At 38.6% G+C, this 26,292-nt stretch overlaps 2 protein-coding genes and 1 long non-coding RNA gene across 9 annotated transcripts in view; 1 reads left to right on the top strand and 2 right to left on the bottom strand.

Annotated features, from left to right (window-relative positions):
• LOC135076963 (dual specificity protein kinase CLK2) overlaps positions 1 to 11,565 on the top strand; it is a 61,471-nt gene extending 49,906 nt beyond the window's left edge. For 5 of the 6 annotated variants that reach the window (XM_063971496.1, XM_063971497.1, XM_063971494.1 and 2 more), the window contains 5 exons: positions 3,626 to 3,755; positions 5,957 to 6,101; positions 6,758 to 6,863; positions 7,359 to 7,506; positions 11,333 to 11,565. In XM_063971496.1, coding sequence (XP_063827566.1) covers positions 3,626 to 3,755; positions 5,957 to 6,101; positions 6,758 to 6,863; positions 7,359 to 7,506; positions 11,333 to 11,403 — 600 coding nt within the window. In that variant the 3' untranslated portion in view covers positions 11,404 to 11,565. Of the gene's footprint in view, positions 1 to 3,625; positions 3,756 to 5,956; positions 6,102 to 6,757; positions 6,864 to 7,358; positions 7,507 to 9,533; positions 9,565 to 11,332 lie in introns of all 6 variants that reach the window. The other variant, XM_063971493.1, reaches the window with a different exon arrangement.
• On the bottom strand, positions 932 to 1,804 carry LOC135076965 (uncharacterized). Its single transcript, XR_010258353.1, has 3 exons — positions 1,703 to 1,804; positions 1,346 to 1,488; positions 932 to 1,025 (listed from the first exon to the last, which is right to left on the bottom strand). It is a non-coding gene; the product is annotated as an uncharacterized LOC135076965 (long non-coding RNA).
• A 430-nt stretch (positions 11,566 to 11,995) lies between the features above and the next one.
• LOC135076961 (NADP-dependent malic enzyme) overlaps positions 11,996 to 26,292 on the bottom strand; it is a 49,626-nt gene continuing 35,329 nt past the window's right edge. For both annotated transcript variants that reach the window (XM_063971491.1, XM_063971490.1), the window contains exons 4-12: positions 25,739 to 25,920; positions 25,337 to 25,497; positions 21,160 to 21,364; positions 20,882 to 21,008; positions 20,557 to 20,782; positions 20,030 to 20,172; positions 19,405 to 19,578; positions 18,697 to 18,820; positions 11,996 to 13,839 (exon numbers count right to left, since the gene is read on the bottom strand). In XM_063971491.1, coding sequence (XP_063827561.1) covers positions 13,703 to 13,839; positions 18,697 to 18,820; positions 19,405 to 19,578; positions 20,030 to 20,172; positions 20,557 to 20,782; positions 20,882 to 21,008; positions 21,160 to 21,364; positions 25,337 to 25,497; positions 25,739 to 25,920 — 1,479 coding nt within the window. In that variant the 3' untranslated portion in view covers positions 11,996 to 13,702. The remainder of the gene's footprint in view (positions 13,840 to 18,696; positions 18,821 to 19,404; positions 19,579 to 20,029; positions 20,173 to 20,556; positions 20,783 to 20,881; positions 21,009 to 21,159; positions 21,365 to 25,336; positions 25,498 to 25,738; positions 25,921 to 26,292) is intronic.

The raw sequence follows: 26,292 nt of genomic DNA, 5'->3' as shown, positions 1-26,292 counted from the left end.
GGAAGTCCGAAATCTGTTAGTCTCTTTCCGTGGAGTTTTAATGTTTCATCAATTTCTTGTAAAGCCAACTGTTTGGATAATATTTCAGGGCGGGATCTTGTAAAGTTTTCGATAAAATGTGATGCAAATTTTTCCCAAAGAGCATTAGGATCAGTTACTTCACTAAACACGCAAATTAACGCAAACAGCTGTCGTAATTGCCGAGGAAGTTTGAAACCAATTGCTTCATCCAAACATCTTTCCCATTCTTGATCGTCAAAAAGTAGCCCCCTTGCTTGAGCAGCTTCTCGAAATGATGTGTAAATAATATTTTCATATTAATAAGTTCTAACATCTCTGAAGCAAGTCGGCCCTTTGACGTGAAGTAGTAATAGCCGGAGATAATATCGTTCCCGATCAGAAAAGGAATAATTATACATTCTTGCAATTACTTTATCAGCCGCTGACTGAGATATTCCGTGGTTGCCACTGTCCATGGATAAATCTGAAATGTGTCGGAATTTCAGTGTAAAGATATTGTCGAACACTTTCATCTGTTCTGTTTGGTTCAAAAAATGCTAATAATATTTCTGGAATTGGCTTTAAGACTGTCTGGGTCTATGTATACCTTCCCATACATAGACCCAACAATTTTTAAAATGATTTTAAATTTTTTCACCTAAAAATGAAGTGCTTGACATTGAACACATTCATAAATCATAGAACCAACTGAATGTACTGATACTTGAATGGTGTTATTTGAAAGTGCTAAATATAAATAGTTAGTCCTGGGGGGCTGATATTCTGTACTAAACCTGCTTGAATATTTACGTTTTTTCGGGGGTCTGCCCCCCATTTGATATGTTTTCTTTCTCTTCTTCTTCTAAAGAAATTAAATCACTGCTGACTGACAGCAGCTGTTTTTCCTTGTTGTCTGAAGAAGAATCATCACTGCTGACTGACAGTAGCTGTTTTTTCTTGTTGTCCGAAGAAGCATCATCAATCATCAATGAATCCTCGATTAGCGCCAACTCTTCGTTATCAACCTTAAAAGAGAAATATATTGTGTTACTCTTATTAAACAAATTTAATAAGATGTGATGAAAAAATACACCACATGCAGGAATTGAACCTACATCCTCGACTTCTACGTTGTCGCGCTCCATCTGAGCTAACTGAGTTTAATAAGAGAAATATATTTTATTTTTAGACAAATATTCAAATAATAATAAGTATTGTGAATGTATGTAGGTGTAGGTATATCCTCCCACCTCTATATTTATTTATACCTCTGTGAAAGATAAATAAAGTTTATTTATTATTATTATTATTTTACTTTACTCAGTGACCTACACTATTAACTTACCTGAAAGTCATCAAATAAATCTTGTGAAGCAGCAGAAGCAGCTTTTTGCTTTTTAGGAAAAAGGTTTGATAGTGCCCGAGCCTTGTTTATTCTTAACTGCCTAATTGTTTCTAAGCCACAACACTCGCAATAATTGAAATTATCTGCAAAAATATATTACACAATTATTTATAATAAGAACCAGCCGAGCTCAAGTGGAACTTGCGCATGAAGGAGTCTATTCGGTTATCAGAAAAAACGGGGCAAAAATCGTGTCTGTTTCTGTATTTATGTTGATAACAACTCAACACAGGCTATGCATGTGGTCATTTATTATTATTTTTCGGGTTAAATAAAAAAAAATATTAAGCCGCTTACCGAGTATAATGTTGTCGCATTCCACACATCGACTGCACATTTGCATTTGTTTGCAGTTTCTTACAAATATTTTACCATTACAAAAATTGCATGTCACTGGAATTTATAGTTCCAAAATACTGGACTGTCCTATCGATGACATTGACAGTGGGGCGCCACCGTCAATACCGGATCGCTGGTTCCGATTTTTGCCATGTTGGAAACCATATAGTTGAACGATGGTAGCGCCCCCCTGTCATTGAGTTTGGTGGGACAGTTCAGCGTGGGTCAACTATATCACTGTGAGAAACTAAATGACATTGACATTTGAACTTCAACTTATAAGGTTATGGCTAATATTCTTTTTTTGTGGTTGAATCGGCCAATACCAGGTTTAAAGAAAAAACACATAACAAAGAGTATATTATCATAAAAATCGCGAAACGCACTGATTTCCATTTATTTATGGATCGATGACAACCCAGCTTTTGGCGTTGATCGCATAGTGAGTGGATGGTGAACTACTAAAGATGGCGACAGCGGTTTGTTTGTCAATGCCATCGGAATTTAACGAAATTCTCCATTATCCGAATTTTGCGGATATATGTTGTCGACTCAAAATCGTTATTTTTTTATGCTTTGTTATTCATATAAGGTTTCGATCCAGTCTACCGTACCCCTTGACGAAATTATTAATATAGATGTGTCATACTGTAACTTATGTCACCACAAAACGCAATATAATATCAGTTCAACTCACCTTGATTGTAAACACCTAGTTTGGAATCGTAAATATAGCAAGGTGATTGAACTCGTCAGTTCACAACAATACGTATACACGTGTTATTGCGTCACAAATATAGTCGTGATAAGAATTCATACAAACTAAATTAACGAGTTCACTCGCCTTTTTGAGAACAGTTGTTATATGTAAAATTTCATGACATCATACAAAAGAACTTCTTTCTAATACGCAGTTGTAATTTCGTAGTAGAAATGTTTAATGTTCATGGCCTATGTCTATGCCTAGTCATGTCATCTGTAGACAATCCAAATAGTCTTATTCGGGCTTATATAGGACAATTATAATATCAGCATAATAGACTAAACAAATGTGATAACATAATATCAGTTGCGTAAATAACACTAGTAAACATACGCAATATTTTTTTTTTCTTGAAAATGGATAATTTGGCTTCAAGATAATTTATATTATGTAATTTAAAATATTCATACATTTCTAACATACAAATTAACTCTGTACTTTTTAATATTACTTATTATTGAGATAAAAAATACAAAAGTCAATGCAATATGGATATAATAACACGATTATGGACCCCGGTCTGACAATAAATTTTTTCAATTTCAATTTCAATAACACTTAAAATACTATACTTTCTAAATGTGGGAAATAAATCCATTGCCAGCCGCTTCGAACGATTTATTTTCTTTAATTGTTATTGAATATCAATCGACGGTACGACACGGTCGGTTAGGCTCGTATTACAAGCATACGGAATCTGGGTGGATTCGCTATATTATGCGATATATGACTCCAGATTCATCATAGCTTCTCAAATGTAGGTCTTAGAAATTGCTGACACTGTAGCAGAAAATAATTACTTGCAATATAGCGTAGGACGTGAAGTTCGACGGTGCTATAAAAAACTTTCATAAAACTCGTTTATTTTTTGCAAGTAGACTTAGAAAGCGCTTTTACAAGCGAGTTTTTACTGCAAATCAGACTTAATTGAATATTCATACAGTCGTTTGTAAAGGCATGATATTTATGGTTAAAATAAAAAGTACATACATATTTAAGTATGATTATAACCGTCATCTAGTTCCCACAGTGAAAGCTTTGCTAGGCATGGGACTTATCGCACTGTAACATGTCCATTGTCCATGTATATTTATTTACTAATTTTCTCTACTCTTCAGAGTCACGATCTGCTGCGTGTGAAGCGGAGCGACGTGCGACTAATTGACTTCGGCAGCGCAACCTTCGACCACGAGCACCACAGTACCATTGTCTCGACGCGCCACTACCGCGCGCCAGAAGTCATATTAGGTGAGCTATACCTGGGGGACATACCAGAGTAAATACAAATGAGTAGGTCATCTTCATAGAAACGCACGGGCGCGGTTTGTATGTGAGCGCGCACGCACACACTGACAAAATTTAGCGTGGATTAGCGGGGAGCCAGTCGTGGTTGCGCCGAATTTTGTCAGTGTGTGTGTGCGCGCCGCATACGTATATTGGCGCGCTCACATACAAACCGCGCTCGGTGCGTTTCTATGAAGATGACCTACTACTACATTTGTATTTACTCTGGCCATACACCAAAACTAATGGCCCTTATAGTGAGGTAGCTCTTCTTTGTGGCCACACACCGACGCTAATGATATGGTCCTTTGAGCTAGCTGCTCTTTGTGGCGAATCAACTTTGCTTATAATATAACTAAACGTGAGCTAGCTCTTCTTTGTGGCCACACCGACGCTAATGATATGGCCCTTTGAGCTAGCTGCTCTTTGTGGCGAATCAACTTTGCTTGTAATATAACTAAACGTGAGCTAGCTCTTCTTTGTGGCCACACATCCGTGCTAAAAATATGACTTGCCGTTTGAGATGAGCTAGCTCTTCTTTGTAGCTATAATAATAATAATAAATGATTCTTTATTCAAGTTACTAGGACTCAGTTTGTTAATAACAATTGCACTTAAAAACTATGTTAGTTGAGTTGAAACAGACCGAGCTATACACCGATTCTAAAAATTGGACTTTTTTCACATTAAATAAGCTAGTTGTTCTTTGTGACTACTCTGACGCTAATGATATGGCTTGAGCTAGCTGCTCTTTGTGGCCACACACCAACGTTTCAAATATAGCTCTAGACGTAAGGGAGCTAGTTCTTTGTAGTCAAACGCCAACGCTAAAAATATGGCTTTTGTCACATCAGTTCAGCAAACTTTTCTTTGTGGCCACACAATGAAGCTAAAATCATACAAAGTACAACAACAGCACATCAAGCTAAATACTGCTTAAATAAAAATAGTATTTGCTGTTGCTTGTACCCTAACGCCTTGTTTGAATTAATATCACTAATTAAGTTCCGATTCAGTGATTAGAATCGAGCATTATTATTATAACACGAACGACGGAAGCATTCGTCGTTATCTTCGAAATAATATAATACTACGTTGCTCAACCTTGTCTGTGTGATAAGGTTGATGACAGCGCTTAACCTCGCTCTTTGCTGTGCTTCCCTCCATTTGGCGTTCGAGTAAATGGTAAATAACAATGTGGAATGTAAATATAGTATAATTTAATAGGTTATGAGCACTGTTTTTTGCAAATATTTTACAAGTTTAATTGTAAAATGTTTGTAATAAGACTAATAAAATTATGTAACTTATCCCAGCTTCTCTTCACAAATGTTTGTTTGTACACAGACAAAATTTAAACTAAGTTACTGCGTGGATATCTGTTATTGGCTTTCCATAGTGTTAAGTGTCTAATGTTACATTGAAATCTGTAAGCTGTTGATGTCCCTAATAAATAAATAAAATAAAATAAAATAAATTCATCTGACTTACGATCGTCATTGAACTTCCATTTCAGTATAAAGTCAATATTATGACGATAACCTATTTCGTCTTATTTTTTTGTGATTCAAACAGACTTTGTATATCAGTGAATAACCGAAACAAAAAAAGAGTTGACTTGTTTACATCAAATGCCCTCTAAATCGGTTATTTTTAGTTCAGTTCTCTACAACGTAACTCTTATGCACCGCCTACTGTGCACTGTCCGGAACAGATTGACTGCCATATGGCATTTTTTATGAAATGGTTCCGTTATAGTCGATAGGCCACAGCGGGCGATGGGGTTCGAACTTCCGATCCTAGAATCGCCAGTCCGTGACATCGTTGAGATATTAGACTAAGAGCTAGTGAACGCCATAAAATACCATAAAATTTGATTTTTACCTATGTATAATATTTGGCCAATAATTAGAAGTATTTTTTCCCAACAGCCAGACAGTTATGACAATTCCAACTCCTTGCCAGACAGTTTTTCACCATGACCCAAACTTCATAATTCACCAACATTATATCCTATATTGGGAGCATACGCTGACAAACTTTCAGCTTTTATAAAATGACGTAGGTCTGGCGTTCACTAGCTCTTAGTCTATATTGTCGCCTTTTGTCCCCTGTATTTATGCGTCATAAAGTATGTGACTAACGATAGTATTTTTCCGTTCCAGAATTAGGTTGGTCGCAGCCGTGCGACGTGTGGTCCATCGGCTGCATCATGTTCGAGCTGCACCTCGGCATCACGCTGTTCCAGACGCACGACAACCGCGAGCACCTCGCCATGATGGAGAGGATCCTCGGACCCATCCCCTACAGGTACTAATATCGCATCAGTATATAAATCATCATCATCATTTAAGCCACATGACGTCCACTGCTGAACATAGCCTCCCCCAATGACTTCCACATCGCACGGCTGGTAGCGGCCTGCATCCAGCGCCAGTATATAAATGTTTGTCTGGAAGAGATCGCTTCATAGCGATAAGACCGCCTAGTTGTACCTTGTGTGTTCCTTTTCTTTCTGTTCTTATCTTTGGTGTGCAATAAAGTGTATTTATTATTATTATTATGTTTGTTGCAAAAAACGCACTTAATGCAACTAACTAAGATGCCACGATGCTAGACAGTTCTACGTCAGGTTAAACATTTTGTTGCAAAAACACTTATCGCAACTATAATAAGATATGCCGTCGCGTCGCTTGATTACCTTTTTTATGACGACAAGCCACAACACATATTCAAATCAAATCAAATCAATAAATCATTTATTGTCTTAGTTATAGGTATTACAATATTGTTTGGCAACAACTAAGTGTTAGCATAAAAAGTTAGCCCTGAGCCATAAAAAGATGACAACCCTTCGGGACTGTCAAGACACATACTAGACCCACTAGATCTAGCTGTATTATTTTAAACACTAGAGTTTGCATACATTGTACATTTATTAATGAAATTTATTTTTATTATTTCAGAATGGCACGCAAAACTAGAACAAAATATTTCTACCACGGCAAATTAGACTGGGACGAAAAATCGTCAGCAGGCAGATACGTTAGAGAAAACTGCAAACCACTACTTGTAAGTTGTTGTTTTTTCCACTATATGGATAGGTATTTACTGATAGCTCGGTTACCCTGAGGAATGTACAAAAACATTTGCTAAAGCGAAGTTGTATTTAATAAAGTAAAGCCGGGTCTCCAGCGCGTTTTGCCCTACACAATAAACAAAAATATGTCAACTATCAATAAAATTTCCTACAAAGAATTTTGAATGTTGACATGCTTTTTTTGATTGTGTAGGGCAAAACACGCGCTGGAGACCTAGTTTAAGATGCAGCTTAAAAATCAATCAATTTAATCAGGAATAGCTATGGCTATTCCTGATTAAATTGATTGATTTTTTGACTATAATTTAGTTATGTTCATTATTAAGATGTTATGTTAATGAGTTATTCTCGATGATTTATAAAGCATAACAACTTAGATGTAGCATTCGCACTCTGGAACCATATTAACGGGCCAGTTGCTATTATTATCTGACTGGATTTGATATATTTGTCCAATGTCTCCGCAGAGGTACCTGCAAAGCACGTCGGAGGAGCACCGGCAGCTGTTCGAGCTGATCGGCCGCATGCTGGAGTACGAGCCGCAGCAGCGCATCACGCTGCGGGACGCGCTCGCGCACCCCTTCTTCGCCAAGCTGCCGCCGCACCAGCGCCTCGGTGCGTAGCATACACGACGCCAAGCCAGGCTAGCTGGATAGGTCAGTGCCCCGGCTGTGACGCGTAAACGGCTCGTATACTACTAACATGTTGATCAAACTCCTAGTCTCCCGCCTAGCGCGTCAGCCACGCTGGGTAGATGATAATAGGTCAGTGGCACGGCTGTGACGCGTTCGAACGGCTCTATAAAGTAAATACTACTAACAAAAAAGTTCATCAACAAGATGCCGCTGCACCAGCGCCTCGGTGCGTAGCATACACGACGCCAAGCCAGGCTAGCTGGATAGGTCAGTGCCCCAGCTGTGACGCGCTCGAACGGCTCCATAAATAAATACTACTAACAAAAAAGTTCAGCTTCAACAAGCTGTCACTGGAACAGCGCCTCGGTGCGTAGCAATCACTGGCCACAGGCTGGCTGGATAGGTCAGTGCCCCGGCTGTGACGCGTTCGAACGGCTCCATAAATAAATACTACTAACAAAAAAGTTCAGCTTCAACAAGCTGCCACTGGAACAGCGCCTCGGTGCGTAGCATACACGACGCCAAGCCAGGCTAGCTGGATAGGTCCTTGCCCCGGCTGTGACGCGTTAACGGCTCGTATACTACTAACATATTGGTAAAAGGCTAGGTAGATGTGTCAGTACCACAGCTGTGAGACGTAAACGGCTCATATACTACTAACATGTTGATAAAAAAAGTTCAACTATCTTTATTTCGCCAAAGCCCCGATGTGTAAAATCAAAATCAAAAATATTTATTCAGTTTAGACCACAAGTGGCACTTATGAACGTCAATAGAAAATAATAAAAAAAGAAAAGGTAGCCCTTATGGGGCACTTTACATGTCTCCTTATCTTTTGGGCCCTACCAGCGCTTCGAGACAAACATATGGCAAGTGCTGAGAAGAAACGCCGGAACAAACTCAGTCACCACTTATTGCCAGGAATTATCTAACGGTAAGAATAGTCAAATTTAAGTACATCAAATATGTGCAGACTGAACTGACCACGCATCCTTGTCATCAATATAGTCTCGAACCTTGTAGTACCCTTTGGACATAAGGGTACTCCTAGTCTCCCGACTAGCGCGTCAGCCACGCTGGGTAGATGATAATAGGTCAGTGGCACGGCTGTGACGCGTTTGAACGGCTCCTATATAGCAAACACTACTAACATTAGTCAAAAAACTTCTTCAGCAAGCTGCCACCGGAATAGCGCCTCGATGCGTAGTCCTAGTATCCCGCCTAGCGCGTCAGCCACGCTGGGTAGATGATAATAGGTCAGTGGCACGGCGGTGACGCGTAAAAGGCTCGTATACTACTAACATATAAGATAAACTGTCTCTACTTAACAAGCTGCCGCCGCACCAGCGCCTCGGTGCGTAGCATACACGACGCCAAGCCAGGCTAGCTGGATAGGTCAGTGCCCCGGCTGTGACGCGTTAACGGCTCATATATTACTAACATGCGCCCCGGTCCGTACTCCTAGTCTCCCGCCTAGCGCGTCAGCCACGCTGGGTAGATGATAATGGGTCAGTGGCACGGCTGTGACGCGTAAACGGCTCGTATACTACTAACATATTAAGATGTTGTGTCTGTCTACTTAACAAGCTGCCGCCGCACCAGTGCCTCGATGCGTACTCCTAGTCTCCTGCCTAGCGCGGCAGCCACGCTGGGTGGACGATATAGGTCAGTGGCACGACTGTGACGCGTAAACGGCTCATATACTAACATATTGGTAAAAAAAGATAACATTTAGTAACTTTTTTACTAAATGGCCATTATAAAGCTGTGACACGTCATTCGAATGACTAGAGTCGCGTTCAAACACTCTGAAGATGAAAATAATGTCAATCGAGCCGTACTGCAGTCCAATGCCGTGGGAGTTACAGAATAGATAAATAGATTTAACGAAGACTGACCTCTTAATTATTATTAGTTTTTAATAAAAGATTAACATTTTGTAACCAATGTTAGGGAACTTATAGTCGTTATTAAAATAATGTTTGACATACGAATATTTTGTTATAGGACACCAGTTTACAAGGCCATCATTCCTTAGGTCAGGCTCTTATTGCTGTTAGTTGCTTCTGAAGCTTTTTGTCTCTTGCCCAATACATATTGCGACATGATTGACCAATTTAATATTGTTTTGTCAGTGTGCCATTTGATTTTCGCTTCAGTCGTAATTTGTCACTGTTGATAACATTGTTTGTTTCTTTTACATTGTTTGATATTGATATATTTTTCTATCCTATGGTATATAGGTTACACGAATTTTAGATAGACTTTCTTTTCGTATTTTTTTCTTCTGATACTTTATTTGTACTGTTTCACAATTTACTGAAAGCTCTCAATAACATAAGTGAAACGCAGAAAATGGTGAACAGGTTATTTTACTTAATGAATGTGTTGTATATGAAACGATCAACATTTTCACGGTAATGCGTTCCCGGTATTTTATTTTGCTCTAATTGACATTTAGAACTATTAGAAAATTTGTAGAGCATGAAATGATCTTAGGAAATATTTTATACGATAACAGTTCCGATTCGTTTTAATTGGCATCGAATGGCACCAATTTAGTTTTTAAAACGATGACCATTCGCTATAATTATTATAAAATAATGTCATAAATGTTATTATCATGAAAACCCGGCACTACCGGCAACTGACATATTATGACACTTTTTACTAAATGGCGAATTTTTTTTTATAAAGAATATTTCTAACTAGCTGACCCGGCGAACTTTGTTCCGCCTTAATGGCAATAAATAAGCAGACTTTTTTTTAAATTCCGAACGGGATAAAAAGTATCCTATGTCCTTCTCCTGGCTCTAAACTACCTCCCTGACAATTTTCAGCTAAATCGGTTCAGCCGTTCTTGAGTTATAAGTGGAGTAACTAACACGACTTTCTTTTATATATATAGATTATTATTTTGTGGAAGTATTGCTTTGTCAATAACATATTACCCAAAAGATATTGATCGTTTATCAGTCAATGGAAATAAATGCAATGCCGCGAGAATTCCCAGACGGTCACTTTTTAGTCAAATTATTCCAAAATTGTTATTCTTGAGAAGTCAGGGTAACCGTCCCAATGCTCACGGCATCTGCTGTTACTCTTTTGTTCGGCCAGGTTTATACAAGCCGAGTTCTTTCGTCGAATTTCAAAGATAGCAAGTTATTTTATAAAGAAAATTAACAAAATGTGTATTGTAATATGTATGTGTACAGTAAAGTGGCAAGTTTCTAACATTCTCATTTTTAATTTAAGTTCTCATGTTTGATTGGTAATTTTATTGACGGGAATTAGGTACATTTACATCGGTATGTAGCGTGCGAGCGCGAGACGGATCTTCCTATTCCCGCAGTTTTATACGTCGCACGCGCTGCACAAGCCATGTAGCAATGTTTAAGCTTCAGCCAAACCAACGCGTGTAGATCGCCATCGCCGACGTGATCATAGGCCAATGACACGTCCTGTAATTGGCCTATGATCTGATCTAAAGCCTGGTCCGTGAGCACGTAGAATTTTGTCCAATGACCCCAAGCTACCCATCCTTATCGCTCGCGCGTAATTATATTGCTGTCGCAACTGTGCGACGGGCGCCCGCAGTGAGTGTGCGAGCGCGACAGCAACATTATTATATAAGGTTGGGTAGCTTGGGGTCATTGGACAAAATTCTACGTGCTCACGGACCAGGCTTTACAAGCGTTAGTTTGGCTGAAGCTTAACACATAGTATAATTTGTCTATCGCATGACTTGGCGGTGTAAACCTGGCTTTATCACTATGTCTACTACAATAACGGCGTGTTGCTTGCAGGCAATGACCGCGCGCGCTGCAACGGCGCCGGCGCGGGCGCGCGCTCTCGCTCGCACTCCCTGTCGCGGTGAGCCCGCCCGCGACTTGTGAAAACTTGTACAGTAATGAAGTGATAAGTGATAATTATTTGTCGAACATTGTAATCTAGGTAATATTTTGTTGTGAATCGGTACTTCTCAATTTGTATTTATAAAATAATTATTCGAAATAAAGACTGTCGGTCTGAAACGTTATGTGGTATTTTCATTTGTTTTATACGAAGCGTTCGATCTATTTCTTTTTGATAAGTCCTGAAGACCTGCTTTGACGATATTAACATCAATCAGCAATTTTATTGTAGACGGCATTATTTTTGTCATCATTCTGACGCCACTCATTTGTTTTTGTTAGGTTACATTTCTCCTTTTCACTTGTTTTTCTGACGTTCTATTTTTATTGATGTTTTTGCTTAGTTTTATATTTTGTGAAAAACCCGCGGTCCAAGACATTGCGGGCTCCACGTAAGCGGTGTTTACACTGCTCATTTTAACAATCTTCATAGGGTTACCTGTCTTGACTTTATTATTGTGATGATTGTAATCTATTCTGGTAAAAAAATATTGCAAGTGGTATGTGTGTGTGTAAAGGAAGTGTAGATGATGAAGAAAAGAAAAGACAAATAGCTACGACTTCGCATCAAATATATTAAAATTTTCATAAAAATACCTCATACATATTCATATTAACTTAAACAATATTATTCATTTGAAGTAGGCAATCGAGCACTAGGTGTACATGCTCGTTCTAGGAATAACATAAGTAGCAGTATTAAATAGGTATAACGATTTGGAATGGCTAAACATTGTAAGATACATGTGCAAGCTTATAATAAATGCGGTAATATTTTCTGAAAATGATCAACATTCGATATTTTTACAATAGCTTATTCAATTTTAATTTTTGAAGTACATCTGGCATATAAATAAACAAATGGTAACTACATCTATAACGTTAGGTACTATAAATAATTTCACCCTGTAATATACAAAAAATGGGCACAAATAATTTTACTGTCGTCAACATCTATTACGCCCATGAAGTAACTATCCGATCTATCAACAATTTTTAATTTTAATTGCGTAAATCCTAATCGAATGGACGACAAATTCTCCCACGCCATCTCTCCTCTAGGCTTGTATTATGTAATGAAGCTCAAATCCTGGTTCAAACTCATACTTGAGGGTCATTGCTTAATACAGGCCAATACATCATTTCAAGCGCTTTGAACAGATTTTAGAATGAAGAACATGTATGATTATAAATATTTAAAATTACTCCTAAGAAGCAAGATGTTTTAGATCGATATCAAGATAAGAATGCTTTAACGTGACACGATGAAAACATTTATAATGGAATTTGTGACGTCACATTGCCCAGGTGAGCTCGATCAATTTTAACAACATTTATTGAAATAGATGACAGATGAATTTATTCATAGTGTTATTTGGTGCACCTTTTAAATTAATTGGTGTTTACACGTATTTTACGCGCTGGGAAATTGCGATTTAATATCTGCATATTTCGAATGTTGTAGAGAGAAACATGACGCATGGTATATCAGGAAAACATGCATATTTTTATTTAACGAGTATAGAGCGGATATTATGCACCTCTACAAAACTGCGATACACATAATTTCTTTGTTTATGTAAATCACAGCTGCGCATAGTGTAGTTTCACGATCTTTGATTTTGTTTTTCATTGGAACTGTGTAATCAATTTTCATCGCTGAAGTGACTGGCCAATCTGTAATACGGTCAAACAAAGATCGTGGCACCACAATATAGTCCTTTAGGTTCTGCCCGAAACTTGAAACAATGCTCAAATTAATTATGAACAGAGACACAACGACACCTATTAGCCAAGATTTACGACCATAACGGACTTGAGTATTGTTTCAGGCTGTGCTAGTAAACGATTTCAAGACATCTGCACTGTCTCACTTCAGCTTTTTAGGGGATTGAGTAAAAGTACCACTTTTCACTAAATTGGAGACGCGACAAGATGTGCTGAGACGGGCGGCATAGCAGGTTGATTATTTCTAACGAAGCGGAGCGAATACTTTTTCTCTTTTCGTCCCAGCTCCGGTCCCGCTGTGTGTGACAATTTTGTGTGAAAGCCCGATAAAGCGTACAGCTTCGCATGACGATATTCTATTAGTTTTCTTCTCGTCTCGTCGCCACTTTGCTGAACAACAGTGTTTAAATTCAAATCGTGCTCTTGCGACGACTGTGACATCTACGTTAATCTAATTGGAGATGCCACACTGTCGTTGCAAATGGACGAAATCTGAAAATCGTTTATTAGTGGGCGTTAGCGTGAGGTGGGTAGTTAGACCATGTCGACGCGCACCGTGGAGGCGGGCCACGAGTAGACGGGCGGGACGGCGCCGGCGTAGTGCACGTCGTACATTTGCGCGCGGATGAACTTCTCCGTGTCCAGGGGCTGCGGCAGCACTGACGCTTTGCCTGAGGTAGAAATACAACAAATGAGGATACCAACTCTTAATATTATGACAAGCATTTCACGGAATATGCGATCGAGACGATTTGGTTCCAACGAGACACAATTTCAACGGGACACATTTTCAATCAGACACATTCCCACGTGGACACATCAATTATTGTATCATCAGTTAAATGTTTTAATGAAAAAAATAAAAAAATGTGTTAAATGTCATGGGTAGGTATGTATTCGTCTGCCGTTTGGTGTAGTGGTTCGGAACGGACTACTATGCCGAGAGGTCCTGGGTTCGATTCTCGGCCAGGCAGAAATTGAAATGATGCATTTACATTCCTGTGACCGGTCTGGGTGTTAGACTATCTATACTTATAATAAATCTGTAGAGAGGTCAATTCTGTACATGAAATATATTTTCAAAATAACTACCAGGGAGTGATTAGTGATCGATACTGATGCCAAAAATGCAATCAGTAAAATTATTGTCTGTCTGTATGTTCCTTATAGAAACAAAAACTACTTGACGGATTTTAACGAAACTTGGTACAATTATTTTTCATACTCCTGGGCAGGTTATACTTAGTAGTATACTTAGGAGTAACCCACGGGAACGGGAATTAGCGGGAAAATCCTTTTGTATGAAAAATCTAAACCGCTTAAGTTAGACGCTTGAAATTTGGCATGCAGGTACCTTAGTAAACTTAAAGCTTAGACAACAGGATATTGCAAAATTAGAGTTAGCGGGAAAAAACATTTGTATGAAAAAATCTAAACCGCGTAAGATAGATGAAGGGGGTAATAAAACGGGATCCACGCCTACGAAGTCGCGGGCGGCCGCTAGTCTTTCCATATCTATGTGCGGAAACGTCACGAAATCTGAATTTTAACTGACCTCCTAACCCCTCATAAAAGCCAAGGTAAATTTTATTGATTGGTCTATGTTATGTTTAGGTTACCTATTTTATTGATTTAAGGAAAGTACGCGAAGATGCTTATTTCTGTTTAATTTTGTTTTTAATTGTAATAAAATATAGTTGTTTTAATGTTCATATTTTTCATTTCACTTTCATTTATTCGACTGACTGTATTGTGTCAGTTTGTAACTGTGTCCACGTGGGAATGTGTCTGATTGAAAATGTGTCTCGTTGAAATTGTGTCCCGTTGAAACTAAATCATCGAGACTGGGTAAGTCACAATAACCATTGAATCGACAATAGCCCAACGATGAAAGGGGTGAGTATGCAGTTTCATGCATTTTCCAGTCGAAAAAAAAAAGAAATTCGAGGTACGCAGATTCGAACCCCGCCGTCGCGTCGCTGGACTATTGTGGTGAACCCACTCGTAACAAGCATAATTAGCTTATTCGCTGGGTGCGAAGTACTAGGTGGGGGTAACATAATCTATCGCAGCGCTCATGGTGGTCAAAAGTAGAAATAATGTAAGCTCTGTCTCTGTGTAATACATTTTAATATGGGCACTTCTTCGAAATTGCATTCTTCGGCTGATTCATATGGACAAATTTCAAATTCAATTTTAGGTCTGTAAAATAGACTCATATGAAAATAGGTACACCCAATAACATATATTTGGATAAGGGACTCGTTTTTGTAAAGTAGTTTTCAAGATATCGACGTTTAAATATTTTGTGCCCATATGAATCAGAATTTGTTACATATTAATCAAAAATAGAAAAAACATTCAAAATCTTTATGTACAATTGGCTCTATATTAAGAAAATAATCATATTATAACAAAAAAAAAGATCAGTTGTTATGAAAACAATATCAGATCAAAATATTACGAAAAAAAATGCAACGAATTCCACAATAAATCGTGAAAAACATTTTTCTGAAACTTTAGTATACATCCATAATATTTTGTCATCATCATAATCATTTTAACCATAAGATCCACTACTGAACATAAGCCTACCCCAATGATTTCAATAATGACCAGTTGGTAGCGGACTGCATCCAGCGCCTTCCTGTGAGTGAACGTTCTACACTGAGGTTTCCGGCACGTGGCTTCCACTCCAGAAACTTGCTATCCATTGGATGGTCATCTAGGCCATCAGTTCTGCATACTATGTGTCCTGCCCATTATCACTTCAGCTTGCTAAAACATCGGACTATGCCACCATGCGACTTTAGACCGTTTATGGATTTCCTCATTTCAGATTCGATTGCATAAAAAAACCAAGCATAGTCCACTCCATAGTATGGTATGCAATTTTGTGGTTCGTAAGCCTATAGTGAGAGGCCGCTTTTCAGAACAATATGTCATCACTGATAACACACACTGGATGTAGACTTTCATCTTATGGCACTAAGATATTTTAGATGGCTCTACCCAGCTGTATCACTTATCCAAGCTATCGTTGTTAAGACGTCCACCCAAAGAGATGAAGAAGGTGAGATGAGCTTATAGAGGTTGTAGCAATGGCAATCAGTTAATCTCGAAATCATTGGAGGCCTATGCTCAGCAGTATTATTATGTGCTATGGACGCTATAAGTGTAGCTAAAATAATAATAAAAATGAATAATCGTTGGGCAATTTCATACAGATGGAAAGCATTGGGGGAGGCCTATGTTCAGCAATGGACGTCCTATGGCTGAAATGATGATGATGATGATGAATTTCATACAGCGCCATTTAGCCATAAAATAAGCAACACATATGCTTGTGTTATGGTTCCTAGCTTAACGGATATACTACTTATTTACTGTTTAAACATACATTATTCATAGTATAAAAATGATGATGATTTTTTTTATTCATAACAAAACCGCAATCACATCTGGTGAGAAGTAAGTGAGATGCAGTCTGGGATATCATTCTCAGCTAATAAACACCTTTTTGGTGCTTGATAGATCAAAAACTAATTTATTTTATGATTCATATAGGGCCCTGACCATATGAATCACGCACAGATGAATCAGTTTTTTGCCTGAAATCGAGTAAAACTCGTCATACATACAAACTACAGTGTTGTCATTTTTCTACATGAATCTATAACCCAAAAGCATCACATGGAAGACAGATTAGATTTTTAAAGCAAAAATATAATTTTATAAAGTAGGCATTGTAATCAGCATGCCACCTGAACCAAGCACAGATGAATCAAGTATTTGCCTTCGTCACACCGGGTTCTAAGCCAACCAGCTCCACGTCTGCCTTCTAGCTCATCCGTTGCAAGATGGGCTTGCCTCCACGCCAGAAACCAGACTCTCATGATTAAAACCTGACCAGTTATGATCAAGAACAGCTCACGCCATATGAATCAGTATTTTATGCCGGACACTGCTTATTTATTTTTTTGCGAACAAACTAACTTAATTAAAATTATTACACATTTTTTTTGTAGAAGGACAACTCATTAGCTTTCGAAATAATTTTAATTTATATTGATATATCAAAAGGAAAATGCTACATCAACCATTTTGTTCCGGAAAATGGCTAACGGACACACCATATGAATCAGAGAATCACACTTCAAATATTTTTAATTTGTATAAAGACAGCAATTATGTCAAAAATGTAATTTGCGCCAGATAGGGCTATAGCTAAGCTATAGGAAAAAAAATATTGCATGCCATTTTGTTAGTTAGTTACTGAACTATACCCAAAGACATCGAAAATTTTGCCTCCGAAGAAATACCCATATCATTAATTAATCGCATGAAAAGGGTCCTACTGGGAACTTAAATAAAAGAGTGGACTGTATTTCGATAGGGCTGGTTTAATAGCCGTTTACAATTTGGAAATAACTAGACTATACAACGTGGTAGTACAAAAATGAGTCACAGTAGTTGTTGTGCACCTCAGTGCACAGATGTTTGCCTTATGATGAGAGCGTGAATTATTGAACTCTGCCCTTGTTTTGTTCTTAATTCTTCTACATCTCGGACTTGTCCAGCCAATACCAACAACTTTCCTTTAAATACGGTTTGTGGTTGGAATTTGATATTGTAACACTCACACACCCGGTCTTCAAAACAATACTCATTTCGATCTGAAAACGATATTTAATTTATTACTAGCGATACAGGAACATTTAAATATATTTACTGTTATATAATGAAACCGTTAAAGTAGCTTTTTCTTTTTGTTTTACTGTAAAACTACAACTATAAATGAAATAAACAAACCTTGACACAATCAAAATTAAACACACTTTTTGGACTTACCTCATTTGATTTGAATGACCAAAATGATTTCAAAACCTTTTTTCCACCCAAATCGTGGTATCGCAACAATTTATTAGTCGAAAATATTTGTTATGTTTTCATTTTGATATTTTTTCACAAAAATACGACCTAAATGTCAATGTGACAGAGCCCACAAAGTTGTGGACGCTAGTTGGCGCTGTAATCGTGCACAGAGCCAATACCACGAGAGGTTAGCAAGACTTGTTTATAATAATAATTCAAAGATTTACTTGGGACAGTCATAAGCGACACTTAAATCAAAAACTTATGTAGGTATCGTATGTAAACAAAACCCATAATCAAGATCGAGTCATGGCAATAACAACCATACTTAATGGCAACTTTGCGGTTCATTTGACATCATGCTAATAAACTTAATAGATCAGTATACCACCGTTGGTTATACCGTATGATTCAGAACAACAAGCCATTAAGGCGAGTGGTTTTTCATGGTCAGAGTGGAAACTAGAAATGCCATTTGAGCCTTTATCTCGTTCTTGTAAGACACAATATCCAGTATCAGGCTAACTCGAAAAAATCGTTAACAGCTTCATTAAATATTGAGTATGGAGATAACAATATTTTCCTTTAAAAAATCCTTAATTCTTAAGTCTTTGTTTGCGTTGATGAATATATTTGTACGAAGAATATCTCACCGATTTGGTATGCGTGTTCGACGATCTTTTTGGCGATTTTCACGGAGCAGTTCTGGATCTCCTCTAGAGGTGGGTATAAGCTTCCCTTGTCCAAGTCTGTCTGTGACACGATGTCTGACAACGCCTGAAAACATGAATAATTGAATATGATAATTACGATATCATTTTAAACTGAGACCGACTCCTGCGATGTCATCCATAAGAGGTTGGTATTGAGGTATCCTTGACGTTGAACTATCTTCTTCTTGTCATGTCGACAACAAACCTACACAGCGTCAGCCCAAAACTCCGCCACAAGAGTGGCGTTGTCAGTAGCCTTCATTAACATCATGTGCTTCGTCGGCTGGGGAACAAAACCACACTTGCACTCCAAGTTTGAGCTATCCAAGAATCCCCGGAACAGAAACGTTAAAAGTTACCGTAATCGGGGCTCAGATTTCCATGTAGGCCAGGCGAGCTCATGTCCAGGCGGAGGACTCTCAGACATAGTTATAATGTTATGTTTTTTTCCTGAAAAGCACACATGCTTTTCTTTCAGGCATAAAAAATAGTAGTACTACCTATGTAATCGAAGGTGAAGTCCAATATGTAGGTACTTTAAGTTCTGTGTTCTTTTTACATTGCCATCTTACCAGCTCCGTAACGTGCTTATTAGTTTTTAAGCCTGCAGATATCCACCGTTTTTCTCAAAAATATAAAGAAAATTACCTCAGCAGCCAGCAGCATGAAGTCATCAGAAATATCGACGATGCCAGCACAAATGATGCCGAGGGCGAGCCCGGGGAAGATATAGGCGTTGTTGCCCTGCCCGGGCCGCAGCACGCGCCCGTCTTTGGTGCGGTAGTCGGGGAATGGCGAGCCTGATGCGAAGATCGCGCGGTCCTGAGATGAAACACAAGGTTAGTGATATACAGTTTTGCGTAGTAGCTGCGTGTAATATATTAACAGCAAGATACAATTTTCAGCTTAATACGAGATTGTTGTGTCAAGGTACAAGCTGTAGCTTTAAGCAAACTCGGTAGGTAAGCAATGCATGGCGTGAGAAGCATCAGACAGGATAAAAATTCTAATGATTTCATTGGATCTTAAGTCTACATAGGTCTGATTATCTTTAATCGACATGGTAGTGTGTGTGATTAGAGAATTGATACTGTACACGGTAAACTGCCTTGAACTAAATGGGTCTCAAATGGGTTTTCTGGTGGAATCAATTGATTCAATTCCTATGTCTTAGGTATTTCTAACTTTGACATCAAGTGTGATTGTGGTCACAGCCGATTGACTGTGGAGCAGCTTAAAATAAGAGCTGTGAAATTTTCTGTATTATACATACATCAGTATTGCTGTAGGCCTCCTCGGCGGTGCACTCGGCCTTGCTGGTGGGGTTGGACAGCGCGAAGATGACGGGCCGGTCGTTGAACTGGCCCATCTTGCGCAGGATGGAGCTCGTGAAAGCACCACCGATGGCCGCGGCACCTATAATGTAGAAGTTACGTTAGCAGCTGTTTAATTTTGTAGCACAGAAAAGGCTTTATTTGAAATACCAGACAAATTACAAATATCCATGCCAAGACACTAAATGATAAACATTGCTCTTTTATAGTAAAAGAAGAAATACGTGGAAGTTATTTGGGAAATTAACTGTTTCTAGTACCACTAGACCATCATCATCGGCAGATGGAGCTAGTAATTTAGCCTACATTCCCCACGCTGAACATATGGGTTGGAGAGACCTTAATGACGTTAATACGCCTCCACGACATCCACATGAGAGAGTGGTCCTATTCTTCTTCTACTACTACTACTACTACGAAACTACACTGTAAATCTGACCTAGAATTAATTTCATAGGAAACTTACCAATAAGCACTGATGGCTTGACCTGGTCGACGACCTCTTCCAGAGTGCGCACGGGTGCTTGCTCCTTCGCGAACTTATCCTTGTGCTCGTTGAGTCCTCCCTCGGGACGGTTCTTGACGATCAGCCCCTTGGAGTCCACCATGAAGATACGTCCACGCGCGTCGGCCTCAGGTGTGCCTTCAGCCTTCATTGCCATCACGCACAATTCGGCGATACCGAGAGACGCCTGTGGATTGAGAATATTGGTGAGTCCTTATTCTCTTTTTTATAAGTCCAAGTACTTTGGTGGGTAGAGGGATGATATCCTTATAGATTTGACTCTTACCTCTCCTGCTCCCTGGAAAACGATGGTGTTTTCGGACAGCTTCTTGCCGGTAACCCTGAGACTGGCCAGCAGACCAGCAACTGCCACTGACGCGGTACCCTGGATGTCATCGTTGAATGTGCAGTATCTGTAACAAAACACGAATTTAGATACAATTCTTACAACTAAAATATAAAAACAAACATAAGTTACAGAAGACCACGGGACTACGAATCTTTTCTGATCATCCTGAGAAACAAGTCTCCGATTACACAAAAAAAACTTTGAAGGTTACTCACTTGCCACGGTACTTCTCCAGCAGCCTGAAGGCGTTGGCATTGCCGAAGTCCTCGAACTGGATCAGGCAGTTCTGTCCAAAGCGGCGCACGACCGCCTGCATGAACTCTTCAACGAACTCGTCGTACTCCGCGCCGCGCACGCGCTTCTCACGAAGTCCGATGTATAACGGGTCATCCAGCATTGTTTGGTTGTTTGTACCAACGTCTATGGAAAAGAGCGGGTTTATGAGTTGTTGTATTTTTTCTTACAACTGAGTTTGCAACGACCTGCATCTCGGTAAGTAATAATAGCTAAGAAAGTTCATAGCTAAGAAACATATTCACTCGAGTAGGTATCGATGATACATAAACTAATGGACATGGCGCACAATTTTTGTTGAAGATGCCAAAAAATACTACAAAAAATTAGAATGAATACTGTATTTTTACTTTTTTGATATCTTTAAAAATGACTGAAATATTCAAGAACAAAGTGCGCTCTTCCGCTAGGAGCGATTTTCCGCGCGGATTTTGAAAATGTGACGTAGTAACATGAAAAGCTGCATGTAAGATATTATCTGTGTACAATGGTTAGAATGGTTAGTAGGGGAGCCGAAGCGGGGATTTCGGGACTTACTAAAGAGTGGCAGACTAACATACAAGGAAATACTTTGTACCTGGTTGATTACCTTTAAGTATGAATTTTTGATATAAAACGGCATTAGTTCTTATGCCTCTCACCCAAAAAATACCTCAATTAAGCCCAAATTTGAGACCGCAGCCAAACTTTGAGTGACGATGGAAACTAGCCTAGATGGAGGACACATGAAATTGAACTTCTGCTTCTTCATTGATAAAGACTTATCATTTACCATACATTATCATTTTGTATTCCATTTTCAAGTCACTTTTTTTTCGCTTACTGTTTAAACGAAACGTGGGATTTTTTTAAATCTCAGGTCTTTTGAACGCACGTCTGAACGATGTCTGGTTTTAATTTCTTCAGTTACTCCGTGACCATGGCGCTTGCAACAGTGCCGAAATATTGGAAACTCAAAACTAAGGTACATGGTAGCAATCCCGTCAGTAATAATAGTAAGAAAATGTCTTGAAAAATAAGTAAATCGTATATTACTTTATGTAACTAATTTTATTATGTATCATACTTATAACTAATCACTACATTCAGAACTAGAAAACGATTCCAAGGATTCCACTTTTCTTCAATAGATGATCAAGATAAAGAGGTATTTATTATAAATTGCTCTTCCACCATTTCAATTATTCTATCTTACATCTTACTTGATGAAATCTTTTTCAATTTTATTTACATGGTCATAACATTTTCACCATTCCTCTGCACCAATTTGTGAGGTACACCTGAAACCCCCGATAAAGCAGCTATTATAAGAATAATATTTAAAAAAAACCCTCCTTCTGACGCAGTTAGGTAATAAACTAAATGTATCCAATTTCACTCCAACTTACTGTCAACTCAACGACGCGCTTTAAAATCAAAGATTGACTTTGAATTATGCCTTATTTTACAATACACATTGAAAACAATATGACTTGCTTGAGCTTTTTCGACTTTTTCACAAAAATAACAAATAGGCATGAAGAGATTACAAAATTTCTGCAGCGACTGACAGTTCACTTGATTTACTTTGACAGGTGACAATAAAGCCATAGACATTTGCCATATGAAAGACACACTTTTCCAATATTTTTGTTTGCCATGAGATTCTGGTACACCTATACCTATCACTTAATGAAAAGATAAACTAAACTTTTTCAGCACAACGAAAATCTGCTTTGGCGCGTAGCAATGCAACGTGACAACTGCAGTTCGGACTTCTTTATGCGTCCACTACACATACAATAAAATTCGAACTATCGCACATTTTTTCTTTTTAATTCTAATTCAGTAAAAAATGTTTTTGAAACCTTCATTCAAAATTCAAAAGTTATTATCATATGACAGAACTTATGACCAGACTATGCACATTGAATAAAATATTTTTCTTTTTATCATCAAGCTTAGCAGTCTAATAAGTTACTATGACACTCGAGTTAATCCACATTCAGCACCATAGCCTCCCCTTCTACAAGGCCCTCTACAAATGTCAAAACGTCACTTAACCCTTTTAGCACCAGTTCTTTTGTTTTTGAGAAGATGTACCCAAATTTTTATATCAATTTAATTGTAGTCCAGTCGTTTGGTACAAATTAACGTGGTTACCTGGAAAGTGTTCCGGGACTTTTGAAAATTGGTGATTAAAATAGATTTCGCTATGCTCTCTGTTAGTTAAGTGTGATTGCCGCGCTCGTTGCGAAATTGGAAAAATGCTGCCTTAGAGAAGATTTTTGATAGTTACATTCTTTCCTATTTCGTCGTTACAGCCAAATGACGTTCACTGCTGGACAAAGGCGAGAGGCCTTTTGGTTTTCCATAGGTTTTTCATAATGAACAGTCCTGCGCTGCCCGTATTCAGGTTCTTCCCGCGACCTTTACCAGATCGTCGGTCCACCTAGTAGGAGGCCTGCCCACGCTACGTCTTCCAGCCCGTGGTCGCCACTCAAGAAATTTTCTGCCCCAACTCTGTCTGTCTCTACGAGCTATGTGTCCCGCCCACTGCCACTTGATTTTAGCAATTCTGCGTGCTATGTCGGTCACTTATGTTCTCCTGCGGATCTCCTCATTTCTGATTCGATCACGCAGGGAAACCCCGAGCATAGCCCGCTCCATCACCCTTTGGGTGACCTTGAGCCTTCTTATGAGGCCCATAGTAAGCGACCACGTTTCAGAACCTTAAACTTTCCTATTTATTTCACGACTAGCTTTTGCCTGCGGCTTCACCCGCGTGAAATTTAGTGTCACAGATCGGCATAAATTATAGCCTATATGTTAATCTGGGGTACAAACAAAACAATAATATTGTACAGTTTCAACAAAATCCGTTGAGTACTTTTTGCGTGAAAGAGTAACAAACCTGAGACACAGGAATCTTCCTAGTTCAGGTATCAACCCACCAACATTCATACTTTTTGTTTTTCCTGATTGTTTGTTATCATAATATTATCTGTTATGTTGGTGAGAAATAACATTACTTTACTTTATTTTAAACTTCCAGACATCCAAACTTTCGCATTTATAATATTAGTAGGATACAAAATTATGTAATGTAGAAACAAACAAGACAAAAAAAATGTATACTTCAGCAACGCGAATTTTTTTATACTTCAGCATATTTAGGACACCCGGCAGCGTGTCCTGCCATGATCAAAGAAAAAAGAACTCGCAATTTAGCAGGTACATTAATTTGACTGTTTCACAACTCTAAATCTATTTAACTTACATTACATGAAATTTATCACATTTATCAAAGCTTCTTAGCTTGTCTATGTCCCAAAAATTATAAAATGAAAAAAGTAGTTGTCAAAAACCTTTTTAAGGCGGATTTTTTTCAATAAGGCGGGCGCGCGCGCGGCTATAAACGAGGTCACAAAATTCGGAAAGAACATAGCGAAATCTATTTATTCACCAATTTTCAAAAATTCCGGAAAACTTTCCAAGTAAAATTAACAAATAACTGGACTATTTACTCGTTATTGAGCACAGAGACACAAACTTGGTTATTTTTCCAGAAAATTTATATTTAAGTGCATAAATGTAAAAATGGCTTCATAGTGCACAAAATTGGCAATAGGTGGCATAATAATGGTTACTTTTTTAGCGCCTAGTTTGAAATGTGATTGAACGATGACAACTAACAACAGTTGTCAGTTAGGTAAAATTTTATTTTAGTTGGAAAAAGACAAAAAGTGGTAAATGGGTTAACGTGCGGGGGCTGCAAAATCATGTTGTGACGTCACGCGCGAATATTGGAAATTTTTGAAAATTTTAAAATGTCCGTAAACTTCTCGAGGCTCTATCTTCGGTAATACTGGATGGATTGAGGTGAAATAAAAACTAGTGTAATGTGTGTGATCTAAACTTTAAATTAAGTCATAATTTAACTTAATATTACAACTTATGCGTGTTGTCCATTGAAAGAAAACCACTTCAAGTTGCTTTCAACCTTTGCCACTACGAAGAAATATTTTGACCTTTTTACGTGAATCTTTCTTCAACACAGTAGACCTTTGCCTCTAAGTAAGACGTGAAGCGTCATTTCTTTCTTTCTTCATTTCTTACCTAGTGTAATGGGCAGGCACTGGTGTGGCTTGATGCCCGCGAGAGCGGTGTACAGCGCCAGCTTGCCGACAGGGATGCCCATACCACACGCTCCCAAGTCTCCCAGACCGAGGATACGCTCGCCGTCTGTCACTACGATGGCACGAACGTCTGTTTCAGGCCTATGAAGTAAAAGTAAACATCTTTACTGAGGGGATTCTATGGAAAGACTAAAAAAAAGATGGACAGGAGAGTTGTTGAAGCGAGCTGAAAACCGTAATGGAGTGTTGAAAAAAAGAGTAACGAATTCGTGCAATTGCTAGCTCGATAAACTGTTGATTCAGAGAAATTTCAACAAACCTGTTACATGAAAGTCTCCTCGGTCTCCCCTACAAATCACATGAAACCTACGTAACCACTTACCAGTTCTTAAGCACCTCATAGACGTGTCCCTTATCATGGATGGTGATGAAGAGACCGCGCGGGCGCCGGTACACCAGCCCGTACTTCTGGCAGGCCAGGCCCACGGTTGGGGTGTACACGATGGGCAGCATCTGGGCCACGTTCTCGCCGACGAAGCGGTAGAACAAGTGCTCGTTGCGGTCCTGGAAATGGGACCGGTTTAGTATGTGGTATATCTTAAGCCGCGTCCACAACGGGCGCATGGGCTCGCGAGATGGATGAGATGCACATTTGAACTTTCAATCTAAAGAGAGGACGTTGGCGAATAAAGTTGTATTCCGATTAATTTATTCTAGATTGTAGCTAGACAAAAAACATAAGACGACTCAATTTTAAAGTAAGAGTGCTTACGAGTTTGTTTTTTTACTATCCGAGACTGCATTTAGGCTTCAGGTTGTAGGTTCAGGTTTAAGAATTTATTTCTCAAAAGAAATTGTACATTTCACTTAAAATGAGAAACAAGGTATTTCAATGATTTACAAAATAAATGTAGATAGATCTAAGCTAGCTTATTA

This window comes from Ostrinia nubilalis, chromosome 12 (assembly GCF_963855985.1).
Source record: "Ostrinia nubilalis chromosome 12, ilOstNubi1.1, whole genome shotgun sequence".
In the NCBI taxonomy this organism is placed as follows: Eukaryota; Metazoa; Arthropoda; class Insecta; order Lepidoptera; family Crambidae; genus Ostrinia; species Ostrinia nubilalis.
This window is presented reverse-complemented; position numbering and strand designations above follow the sequence as displayed.